At 35.7% G+C, this 13,178-nt stretch overlaps 1 protein-coding gene across 1 annotated transcript in view; it reads right to left on the bottom strand.

Moving 5' to 3' along the window:
* Positions 1–13,178, bottom strand: part of COL4A5 (collagen type IV alpha 5 chain) — a 439,164-nt gene that overhangs the window by 219,829 nt on the left and 206,157 nt on the right. The window contains exons 4-9 of the mRNA XM_007952435.2: positions 12,163–12,207; positions 12,012–12,074; positions 8,650–8,703; positions 8,284–8,310; positions 3,189–3,269; positions 1,168–1,230 (exon numbers count right to left, since the gene is read on the bottom strand). Coding sequence (XP_007950626.1) covers positions 1,168–1,230; positions 3,189–3,269; positions 8,284–8,310; positions 8,650–8,703; positions 12,012–12,074; positions 12,163–12,207 — 333 coding nt within the window. The remainder of the gene's footprint in view (positions 1–1,167; positions 1,231–3,188; positions 3,270–8,283; positions 8,311–8,649; positions 8,704–12,011; positions 12,075–12,162; positions 12,208–13,178) is intronic.

The following is a 13,178-nucleotide window of genomic DNA, read 5'->3' as shown; positions in this document are numbered from 1 at the left end:
AGTTAGGAAAAAGTGCCATAGTTCTGTGTCATGTTCTAAGGAGGTCTGCACCTAAAACGAAACAAAGGGGTTTTCTAATCCTCTCCTAAACAGCTGCAGGAAAGCAGAAATCAAAGTCTTTTCTGATAGTTTCTTTTAATGTTTACCTAACCTTAGTTCCTTCATTCAAGAGTAGAGGACCAATTGTCACAAGTAAAAATGTACAATCTGTAAAGGTATAATGAAAACTGTCACTTAAATATATGGCAGATGAGAGATAGAGTGGCACATGAGAAATTACATTGACTCAAGTACAATTTTCTTTCCTTTTTAAAAGGGCAACTGCAAAGCTCTAAGTCTAAAACATGACTTGAATGAAATCTGAGTATTTCAGGGGTAAAAATATTTAGAATGTATTAGGGTGGAAAATATGAAAGGCCACAGAATTTAGTGAAATAAGAGAACTGGTAGCACTTTCACGGTCTTTGAAAGTTTTTGCTTCTCTACTGGGGTATAGAAATCTATTAACTCATTATAGAGTGACCTTCACCAATCCTACTATTTTTCTCAAAACCCAAAATCAAACCCACTGCCATTGAGGCAATTACAACTCATAGTGACGCTACAGGACAGAACCCTACAGGTTTTCCAAAGCTGTGATCTTTACAAGAGCAGACTGTCATATCTTTTTACTGTAGAGCAGCTAGTGGGCTTGAACTGCTGATGTTCTGGTTAGCAGTTGAACACTTAACACCGTGCTACCAGGGCTCCTTTGTTTCTTCTCAGACCCTTAAATAATGAGAGCTGGTATTTCATATAAATTCTTGATTCTGTCCTTAAAACAGCAAACTGTAATTTAAAGAAACTTGTTCCATTAAGTGATTAAAGAGCTGTCTTTGATGACTTCTTGAGATGGCCAGAACTGACTTCAACACTGTCACATCAAGAGACAAATAACAAAGTACTTTAAATCTTTCCTTTTATGTACTTCATTTTTTAATCTGTAAGATGGAGATATTAGCACACACATTATTCACCATAACACTGTAAAATCTCACTTAAGTGAGAAATGTGTATATTGTGAATGTTGAAAATGTATTATACTTTCAAGTAATACAAATATATTGATATTTGTGAAAGAAGTCAGAAAGAAAAGGAGGACAAACGAAATTACAGAAGAAAGCTTACCGTCAAACCAGGTGGTCCTGGGGGACCAATTGGCCCTGGTAAACCAGTGGGACCAGCTGGGCCCTGTTAAAGGAAGTAAAGAAACTGATAAAACACACACATGCATATGTACACACACAAGTATACCTTCTCAATGTATCTTACAAAGAGCAATATGGATAAAATTTAAACTTAAGTTATGTGAAATTTTGTTCTACAATCCTTTAAGTTTGCATTATGATAAGAGGAACTGAAAATGTAAAAGAATAAATGTATTGACTATGAGAAATGCAACTAGACAGGACTGCGTGCAGCTTTCACAAAGCTTTTGGTTTATACTGGCAGATAACAAATGTATCACAAAGACGTAATAAGGAAGTTTTACAAAATAAAGAGACTAGACTGTTTACTTAGTGGCAGCTTTTATGGTAGAAATGGGGAAAAAAAGACTATAACTTTCAAGGTGTCTTCTCTAATTGCAAAATAAAAAAATAAATAAGATAAAAGAAAAAGAGGGAAGCAGATAACTGGAAAAAAGGGAATGGTGCAAATGTTGTGGAACACTACTTGGCACTGTAAAATTTTGTACATTTGCCTGCTCTAAAATCCACCAATTATATACCTGGGTATAAATCCTGGATTGTTTTGTAATAGAAAAATAAAAAGTCAACCAAACTTCCAACAACAAGATCTCAAATGAACAAATTGTAGTATTTTTATACCATGGAATATTATATAGAAGTAAAATTGAATGAACTATAGCTACATACAATAAAAGGGATGAATCAACATATCAAGTAGAAAAAAAGACTGCAGAAAACCACATAAAATATTATTTTTATAAATCAAAACTAAATATTCTATTGTTTAGAGACAAATGTGTATGTAATAAAGCTAGTTTTAGGAAGCAATGGAAAACTCAAAAGACAGTGTTTACATCTTAGGGGAATGCAAAAGGATGTGACTGCAAAGAAACATAGACTGATTAAAATTATTTGTAATGTTCCAGTTCTTAAGTGTTGCATTGGGTTTGTAGGTGTTCATTTTATAGTTATGCTTCATAACTTACATATACTTTGCATGTATTTTGTCCTTTTTTTAAAATATTATAGAAAAAATTATAAAAGACAAAGGGCAAGATTGAGAGGATTTATTTATTTATTTTATTTTTATTTTAAGAGCTTGTTTTTCATTCAATGTTACGTGTACATTTAGTTTCACTCCCCATTTACTGTGTCCAACCCTAACCCAGTCTCCTCCCCTCCCTACCCTGTAAGCCTCCCCCTGTACCCCTCATATTTATATACTCCTGTTTGTCCTGCATTTCCTCAATTTGAATGTTGGTCCTCTGGCTATTGTACAGACAGGTGATGTCAGGTAAGGAATGAAAATGTAGTTAATGAAAAAAAGTCCCTAACAATGTACCTTAGTGATCAAATATTAGAAGGAACAAATTTTTATCTTTTTGGCAAAGGGATCAATTTTCATGAAATATAATCCCCAGGAAATGATCTACTCTAAAAGTCATTGCTATATTTATGCTAACATAACTCTTTTTTTCTTAAGATTAGATTTGATGTTCATTATGCACAAATTTTATTCTTTTAGCCTTCAAATAGGTTCATATGTTATGCATAACTGATAGTGTTACAAATGATGTCTTTTAGTATCTTAAATGAGAGATTTATGATTTTTGTTTTTAATCAGACAAATTATAATTATCAGGCCTACTCTCACTGCCCTACTCCTCCCCATAGCACAAGAATAAGAAAATAAAAATGTATTTCTGCTGCCAATCCCACAAACAAAAATTTCCATGGAAACTAGATATAAAGGTAAAAGAACAAAGCAGAGCTTTTTAAAATTCTCTCTGGTCCACATTGCTTTGATTTTCAGGTACAAAGTAAATGCAATGTGTAGCAAATTTCAAGTGCTAATTTCTATGACTAATAGAGAGTACCAAAGGTTGAGGACAAAAAAAGTGATGCCCCAATCTTCTGATATAATCAATATACCACAGAAGTAAATCACCAGATGCTTACCGGTATTCCAGGAGACCCTGGATATCCTAGATTCCCCTTTGGTCCTGGCAGTGATGACATAATTATACTACCTGGTTCCCCCTAAAACAAAACATCAGTAGAAGCTGTAAGCAACAGTTATTATACATGGAAACCTGCAAAAGCACAATGAAATGATCTGAGAATTCAATCTGACACATCAATGTCATGGAAGATTAGATCAGCTCAGTAATTAAAATGAATAAATTTGCCTTTTAAAGGGAAATGAGGAAGTGGTCAGAGTACATGGAAATATAATAGATTTATTAAGAGCCTGTGATATTTTCAGTTACTCATTCATTAAAAAGATATTTATTTTAAGTATATGCTAAGAATTTCTAAGCTCTAGATACTCAGAATGGGGACTTTATCTTAGAAGCCGTGGGAAGCTCTCAAACGTTTATAAGTAGGAGGATCACATGATTGATTTAAGTTTTTAAAATATCATTCTTGTCTGCTCTATAGAGACCTGATCAGGTTGGCATGTGGGGTATAATAGTGAAAACAGAGACTAGTTAAGAAGCTATTGCAGTAGTCCAGTTGAGACATTATGGTTAGGTGCTGGCATAGGAGATAAGAGAAAAGTGGATGAAATTAAGGCATATTTTACAGGTAGAATGAAATGAGGAGATATATGAAGGAATGGGCTCATATAAAGTTATATATACAGTGATGCAAATTTTAGAGAAGCAGCCAGGCAGAGGAGCAAGTTTACTTCTGGGGGTTGGGGGATAGTTTAATTTTGGACACATTCATTTGCATGTCTGAGAGGTATCTGAGGGGAGACATCAGGGAAATAGTTGAATACATGAATCTAACTCAGAAGGTATCACTTGTCTGTCATTTGTTGTATTGTTGTGGTTTGCATGTTGCTGTGAGGATGGAGGTTGTGCCACCAATATTTCAAATACCAGCAGGATCATGGTGGACAGGTTTCATTGGAAGTTCCAGACTAAGACAGACTGGGAAAAAGAACAGGGCCATCCACTTCTGACAAGTCAGCCACTGAAAACCTTATGAATAGCAGTGAAACACAGTCTGATATTTAACTGGAAAACTTTATGAAGAGCCATGAAACAGGTACAATTCCGGAAGATGAGCTCATCAGGTTGGAAGGCGCTCAATAAATGACAGGGGAAAAGCTGCCTCCTCAGAGTAGAGTAGACCTTAATGATGTGTGGATGGAGTAAAGCTTTGGGGACCTCCATGTGCTAATGGAGGCATGACTCAAAATGGGAAGAAACAGCCGCAAACATCCATTAATAATTAGATTGTGGAATGTACTAAGTATGAATATAGGAAAATTAGAAGTTGTCAAAAATGAAATGAAACGCATACAGATTGATATCCTAGGCATTAGTGAGCTGAAATGGACTGGTATTGGCCACTTTGAATCAGACAACCATATGATCTACTATTCTGGGAATGACAAATTAAAGAGGAATGGCATTGCATTAATTATCAAAAAGAACATTTCGAGATCTATCCTGAAGTACAATACTGTCAGTGAAAGGATAATATCCATACACCTATAAGGAAGACCAGTTAATGCGAATATTATTCAAACTTACATATCAAGTGCTGTGGTTAAAGCATTGGGCTGCTAACCAAAAGGTCAATGGTTCAAACCTACCAGCTGCTCCACAAGAGAAAGAAGAGGCAGTTTATTTTATAAATATTTACAGCCTTGGAAACCCTATGGGGCAGTTCTATTCTGTCCTATATATAGGGTCACCATGAGTTGGAATGAACTTGATGGCAGGGAGTTTGGTCTATACCTATGTGTACTGTTTGAATTTTTTTTATCATAAGTATAAGTAGCTTTTGTTAAATACATTTGCCAAAATTTTTAAATAAAGGTATAGAAATTAAAAAAAATTACACACCAATCACCAAAGCTAAAAGATGATTGAAGATTTTACCAATTTCTGCAGTGTGAAATTAACCAAACATGCAATCAAAATGTACTGATTATTATTGGTGATTGGAATGCGAAAGTTGGAAACAAAGAAGAAGCATCAGTAGTTGGAAAATATGGCCTTGGTGATAGATATGACACTGGGGATCACATCATAAAATTTTGCAACACCAATGACTTATTCATTGCAAACACCTTTTTTTCAACAACACAGATGGTAACTGTACACATGGATCTTGCCAGACTGGGATACACAGAAATCAAATCTACTACATCTGTGGAAAGTAGCGATGGAAAAGCTTAATATCATCAGTCAAAACAAGTTCAGGAGCTGACTGCATAACAGACCATCAATTGCTCTTATGTAAGTTCAAGTTGAAGCTGAAGACAATTAAAACAAGTCCACAAGAGCCAAAATATGACCTTGAATATATCCCACCTGAATTTAGAGACCATCTGAAGAATAGATTTGACACAGTGAACACCAGTGAGGAGACCAGACCAGTTGCAGGATGACATCAAGAACATCATACATGAAGAAAGCAAATGGTCATTAAAAAGATAGGAAAGAAGAAAAGACCAAAATGGGTGTCTGAAGAGACTCTGAAACTTGCTCTTGAATGGAGAGTAGCTAAAGTAAAAGGAAGAAATGTTGAAATAAAAGAGCTGAACAGAAGATTTCAAAGGGCAGCTCGAGAAGACAAAGTAAAATATAATGAAATGTGCAAAGACCTGGAGTTAGAAGACCAAAAGGGAAGAACATGCTTGGCATTTCTCAAGCTGACAGAACTGAAGAAAAATTTCAAGCCTTGAGTTGCAGTATTGAAGTATTCTGTGGACAAAATATTGAATGATGCAGGAAGTATCTAACGATGGAAGGAATACACAGAACCACTATACCAAAAAGAACTGGTTGATGTTCATCCAGTGCAGAAGGTAGCATACTATCAAGAACCAATGGCACTGAAGGAAGAAGACCAAGCTGCACTGAAGGAATTGGTGAAAAATGAGGCTCCAGGAATTTTTGGAATACCCCTTGAGCTGTTTCAACAAACAGATGCAGCACTGGAGGTGCTTACTCATCTATGTTAGGAAATTTGGAAGACAGCTACCTGGCCAATCAACTGGAAGAGACTTATATTTGTGCCCATTCAAAGAATGTGGAAATTATCGAACAATATCATTAATATCACATGCAAGTAAAATTTTGCTGAAAATAATTCAAAAACTTTATAGCAGTATATTGACAAGAACTTCCAGAAATGCAAGCTGGATTCAGAAGATGACAGGGAATGAGAGATATTAGTGGTGATGTAAGATGGATTCTGGCTGAAAGCAAAGAATACCAGGACAACGTTTACCTGGTTTTATTGACTATGCAAAAGTATTCAACTGTGTGGATCATGACAACTTATAGATAACATTGCAAACAATGGGAATTCCAGAACACTTAATTGTGCTCATGAGAAACCTGTTCATAAGACCAAGAGGCTGTCGTTTGAACAGAATAAGGTTTAAAATTAGGAAGGGCATGCATCAGTGTTGCATCCTTTCATCATACTCATTCAATGTGTGCACTGAGCAAATAATCTGAGAAGCTGAACTATTTGGAGAGGAATGTGGTATCAGGATTGGAGGAAGACTCATTAACAATCTGTGATATGCAGATGACACAACCTTGCTTGCTGAAAGTGAAGAGGACTTGAAGCATTTACTGAAGAAGATCAAAGACTATACAGCCTGCACTATGGATTACATCTCAATTGAAAGAAAACAAAATTTCTCACAACTGGACCAATAAACAACATCATGATAAACGGAGAAAACAAAGTTTTCAAAGATTACATTTCATTTGGATCCACAATCAACACTTATGGAAGCAGGAGTTAAGCAATCAGATGTAGTATTGCACTGGGAAAATCTGCTGCAAAAGACCTCTTTAGAGTGTTGAAGAGCAATGATGTCAGTTTGAAGACTAAGGTGCACCTAACCCAAGCCATGGTATTTTCAATCACCTCATATGTATGTGAAAGCTGGACAATGAATAAGGAATATCAAAGAAGTGTTGATGCCTTTGAATTGTGGTGTTGGTAAAGAATACTGAAAATACCACAGACTGTCAGAAGAATGAACAAATCTGTCCTAGGAGAAGTGCAGCTGGAATGCTCCTTGGAAGCAAGTATGGCCAGACTTCATCCCACGTACTTTGGTCATGTTGTCAGAAGGGACCACTCCCTGGAGAAAGATATCATGCTTGGTAAAGTGGAGGGTCAGCGAAAAGGGGAAGACCCTCAACAAGACTGATTGACACAGTGGCTGCAGTGATGGGCTCAAGAACAGCAAGGACCGTGAGGATGGCGAAGGATCAAGCAGTGTTTCATGTTGTTGTAGGGTTGCTAGGAGTTGGAATCGACTCAATGGCACCTAACAACAAACATAACAACTCAGAAGGAAAGTCAGTCTTGGAGGTATAAATGTGTATTTACTAACTGTTGTTGTTGTTGTTGTTTGCCATCGAGTCGGATCTGACTCATAGCGACCCCTCCTTGGGTTTCTGAGGCAGTATCACTACGGAAGTAGATTGCACAACCTTCTTCCGAGGAGTGGCTGGTGGGTTTGAACCACCTGCCTCTGGTTAGTAGTCAAGTGCCTTAGGCACTATGCTACCAGAGCTTCCATTTACTAACTAGGCAGCAATAAATACTATGGACATTAATAATATTGGTAGGCATAGAAAAGAAAAAGATCAGGACTGTGTCTTGAGAAACTTGTTGGTTGGAAGAAAATAAACTTGCATAGAAGACTGGAATGACCACAGAGGCAGAAGGAAAATCAGGAAATGGTAGTGTCATAGAAGCCAGGGAGTAGAGTATTTGTAGAGGGAATGGGTGGTCAATCGTGTCAAGGTGTAGTAAGATAAATGCTGAGCGTTGTCAGGAAAGAAACTTGAGAAGACTGAGTTTTTTTTTTTTAAATCAACATAAGAAGGTATTTACAACCCTGTGAATAGAAGTGATCACTTAGAACCCTTAAGTGTATATTTGCACAATTTCTACAAACACCTAATTGAAGGCAAAAGTTTAAGTCATTATCCTATTCAAGTTGCATGCTTTCCAAATATTTTATTCAAAACTTACTTTTTCGGAGTGAGATGCTTACCTTCATACCTGGGATGCCAGGAGGTCCCTATTATTAAAAATAAAAGGATTATTATATGTAAATAGAGAGCAAGCAAAAGAATACAATGCTTTTTAAATAGAATCCAAATTGAATAGACTGCTATAGGGTCATTTTTGAGTAGTACATATCTTAGAATACTTAGAGATGACTTTTACATTAAATACCTTAGAATCCTTGATATTTCTCAGCAGAGAGCTATATTATCAATTTCTTTTCCTTTAAATCTAGCTTACTACTTAAAATGTATTGCTTTGATCTATTTGAGTGCATTGAGTTTACTTTCTACCACTTCTGCTTCTTCTGTTAATTCCTGTTTTCATTTTGATACCAAACTGCATAACTTACTGGAGGACCTTGTAAACCAGGAAAACCGGGACTGCCTGGAAAACCACGTTCTCCCTAGAAGGGATTAAAGAGCACGGAAAAAAAAAAAAAAAACAAGAAACAAAGCATAATTACACCAAGGAACAATGACATTGACAAGATTTGTGTAAAAGTCATTTTGAAACATACTAGATTGCCAAAATTTCATTAGCCTTTACTTAACAATTACCTCAGTATCAACTATCCATATATCAATTCAACCTTCTAAGATACCTTTATCTGTACTCATCAATCCCAATCAGAAATAAAGAAAAAAAAAAATTGTCTATTCCAGTCATTTTCTTCAGACAAATCCATTTTAAGACAATCACACCACTGATTCCTAGCCATCATCATGTTTAATAGTTAATGATTTGTCCCAATTTCTGGTTTGTGTACTATACAGATTCTTACTTTAACTGCTCTATCGCATTTTTCTTTTATTGTAAACTATTTCCAATTATTTTTGTAAAAAGGAAAAGACGGTAGGGAAGAATGCCATTAATATCACCAAGAGGACAATAATAGCAATAGTTCCAGCAATTTCAGGTCATTATGTTTTCTAGGCATCCAGTTTTTCTCACTCACTATTGAAAAGTACTAATATGGACATTTGGTTTAGAAAACAAAGCAAAAACTGCTGTAGAAGAACCCCAGTGCAACCAGCCTTCAAATACTTATATGCCATAGTAATCCTAGAAACATCCCTGTTAAAAGGCTTTAAAGAGTGAGTTTATTACAGCAATGTGGCTTTGAGTAATTGTTCAATATCCTTCCCCCATGACTTTATACACATGGAAAAAGCAGGCCCAGAAGAAAGTGGCTTATATATCAAGTTTTAAAGACTAAACCAGAAGGAACCCACATATTCTGCTCCATCTCTTGGGTTCATTCTATTGCCTAAATAGTAAGAAACATAAGAATTTCATTTAATTTTAAAGCATCCACAATAAATCCATTTAATTTATTTAAAATTTGTTGCTGACGTCATTGGGTGCTCTGGTGGCGTAGTGCCTAAGGCAGTTGACTGCTAACCAGAAGGCTGGTGGTTCAAACCCACCAGCCACTCCTCGGAATGAAGGTTGGGCAATCGACTTCCATAGTGACACCATCTTGGAAACCCAAGGAGGGGTTGTTAAGAATCCAATTTAATTTAAAAGCATCCACAATAAATCCATTTAATTTATTTAAAATTTGTTGCTGACATAATTGGTGGGCCTTAAATACAAACTGGCAATCTACTTCTGTAGAGATACTACCCCAGAAACCCAAGGAAGGGTCACTATGAGTCGGAAACCGACTCAACGGCAGTGAGTTTTTTGGATTGAAATACAAACTAAATGAGCTCTGCTGGCACAATGAGTAAAGCATTTGGCTGTTAACCGGAATGTTGGTGGTTCAAAATCACCACCTGCTCCACAGAAGGAAGATGAGGCAATCTACGTCCATAAAGATTTATAGCCTTGGAAACTCTATGGGGTTCACTATGAGTCAGAATTGACTTGATAGCAGTCAGTTTTTGGGGTTAAATACAACCTAATCATTAGATCTACAAAGCTCTGCTTTACTAAAAGAAAAAAAAAAGAGATGCCTTTAAATATAGTATACTGTATTAATTACATATACACTTGCTCTTCAAATTTAAAACTGTGGCTAGAGGTCTGTTTATTGTTTAAAGTATGCTGGCAGAAAAAAAAAAAAACTATAATAGGCACAAGAATGTAATCTACTTTAACATCAAATGGGCCATGAAAGATAATTCCATATTGGTCCTACCACTGAAAAGTTTCACCAGCTGAGATGAGAAAAAAAAAAAATGTAAGCCTCATAAACCCAAAATAATACTAATAACGATAATTTTTGGCAAGGGTCAGATTATCTTGGAGAAATACTGGAGGTAAAAAGAATTGTATTGTCTTTCAATATGAAAAAAAAAAAAAAACTCACTGCCATTGACTTGATTCCAAGTCATAGCAACCCCATTGGGTTTCTAAGGCTGTAAATCTTTATGGATGCAGACTGCCCCATCCTTCTTCTTTGGGGTGACTGGTAGGTTTGAACCACAGACCTTTTGGTTATAGCCACATGCCTTAACCACCACACCATCAGAGCTCCTTGTCTTTCAGTATATACTGTAGAAATTATCATAAAATATGATCTTCATAATACAAAATAGTTTGTTCAAATCATCTTAAATATGTCCCCTAATACAAAATCTGACATGTGCCATTAGTTAGAAATATCTAAAATATTTCCTGAATACTTTCACAGAATATAATAGACAAATGGAAAATGCCGGAAATCTATACAGAAAATAATACTATACAGCATTAATCTCAAGGAGGAGAAAAGTGAGAGAGTAAGAACAGAGGCTGTAATATAAAAGCTTTCAAAAAGAACAAATTTTCCCAATTTTTACTGCTATCACTTTATGACAATCCAAATAGAGTAAACATAAGAAAAGAGAGTCAGGAAAATAAAATATTCACCATATGTAAGGTTTGATTTTTCTTTTAACATGGTTAAATGTAAGGCCCATAAGGTGAACAATAACACCAGGGAGGTTCTCACTTCTTACAACAAGCAACCATATGAGATCAAAAGGGCAGCATTTGCCAGGGATAAAGCTCAGAAGTCAGGAAGGAATGGGAAAGAAGGATAAATTGAAATGGGAAACACAGGGAGGAAGTGGGAAGAGTGCAATGTACAGCAGAGATTGCAATCAATGTCACAAAACGTGTATGAATTATTGAATGGAAAACCAATTTCCTCTATAAACTTTCCCCAAAATCACAATAAAAAGGTATAAAAAAATAAGTAAAATGTTAAAGGTATTTTCACTACTGGAGAATAGTTTCAAGTTTCATACTAATAGGTTATATAAATATTGGTGTGCTGTATTATAGACAAGATTTTAGGATTTTCCTTAAGGAAATTATTAGGCAAGGTAAAAAATTAAAAAATGAAATATTTGAAAACTGAGAATCATAGCCTAATTTTTAAAAAAGGCAAAGCTAATGAATGACATTCACAAATATTACTTTAACATTGATATAATGTTGGAATATATGTATATCATAATTCTTTTTAATTCTCATCCTACTTTACACTAAATTAAGAAAGGATTTGGTAAGTAATTTTCAACCCAATGCAATATCCCAATTAATTACATATGCTCAAAGAAATTACCGATGTCCAATATATTGAAAATGTTGTCAGAAGACACTCTACATATGCACTAGACATGAGATTACTGAATCTCTTCAACATTCTTTGTATTAATTTCTTTAGATTTTAAAGCCTACTCAAGCATACTGCCTAAGATAAAGTTGAAGAAATCTCACCTTGGTTCCGTTGCATCCAGGGATACCTTGAGGTCCGGGGGCCCCATCATGGCCTGGCATTCCCTTTGAAAAGGGACAAAACACGTATAATTTTTTTTTTTTTAGATTACTTTTTATGGGATTTTAAAATAAAAAGCCAAATTATACTTACAGGAAGGCCTGGTGTCCCTGGAAATCCAGGAAGTCCAGGAGGACCCTATAATAAGAAATAAATTACTTGAACCAAATATCAATAAATAACAATAAAATACCATCCTGCCTGAGGGTACTATGAAAATTATATTTAGAATAGAAATTGACAAAATGTCTTATTATTACCACTCACTATAGTTCTCTTAGGAGCTCTGGTAGCATAGTGCCTAAGGCACTTGACTGCTAACCAGAAGGCTGGCGGTTCAAACCCACCAGCCACTCCTCAGAAGGAAGATGGGGCAACCTACTTCCATAGTGATACTGCCTCAAAAACCCAAGGAGGGGTCACTATGAGTGGGGTCTGACTCAACGGCACATAACAACAACAAACAACATAGTTCTCTTAAACAGTATAGAAAAATCTATAATGTTTAAAATATTCTACTATAGACAGAAGAAACTCTTGTTTGAGGGGATTGTGTCTTCATTGCACTTAGTAGTTGCAGGGAAATTAAAGGATGAAACGTCCCTTCTAATAGATAAAGCGGTTCTCCCAGGTTTGTCATGAATTCAGCAGGGGATGGGGGAGTGGCAAAAACATCTACACCTGAAAGCATCAATGTGGTCATCAAAAATATTTTCAATTAAATTTCCTTATCAGAATTATTCAAAAATAGAACTTAGATAACATTTTCTGTAAAGTCAGGTTATCAAGAAAAGGAACTCTCACACACAGTTAACGTGGATTCAAATACCATGGAGGGAAATTTGGAAATATCTAGCAAAATTACATATACGTTTATTTACCCTTTGACCTAGCAACTCACTTCTAAGACTCTATCCCAAAGACAGACTGAGAAATTAAATGAAATATGAAATTCAAAGTTATTGATTATGGTATCATTGTTGTTGTTGTTATGTGCCGTTGAGTCATCCCTGATTCATAGTGATCCCTCCTTGGGTTTCCGAGGCAGTATCACTACAGAAGTAGGATTGCCCAACCTTCCTTCCGAGGAGTGGCTGGTAGGTTTGAAC

This window comes from Orycteropus afer, unplaced genomic scaffold (genome assembly GCF_000298275.1).
Source record: "Orycteropus afer afer isolate SDZICR_OR568_19922 unplaced genomic scaffold, OryAfe1.0 scaffold00336, whole genome shotgun sequence".
Taxonomy (NCBI): Eukaryota; Metazoa; Chordata; class Mammalia; order Tubulidentata; family Orycteropodidae; genus Orycteropus; species Orycteropus afer.
The sequence above is the reverse complement of the archived record's forward strand: the minus strand, read 5'-3'. Positions and strand labels throughout refer to the sequence as shown.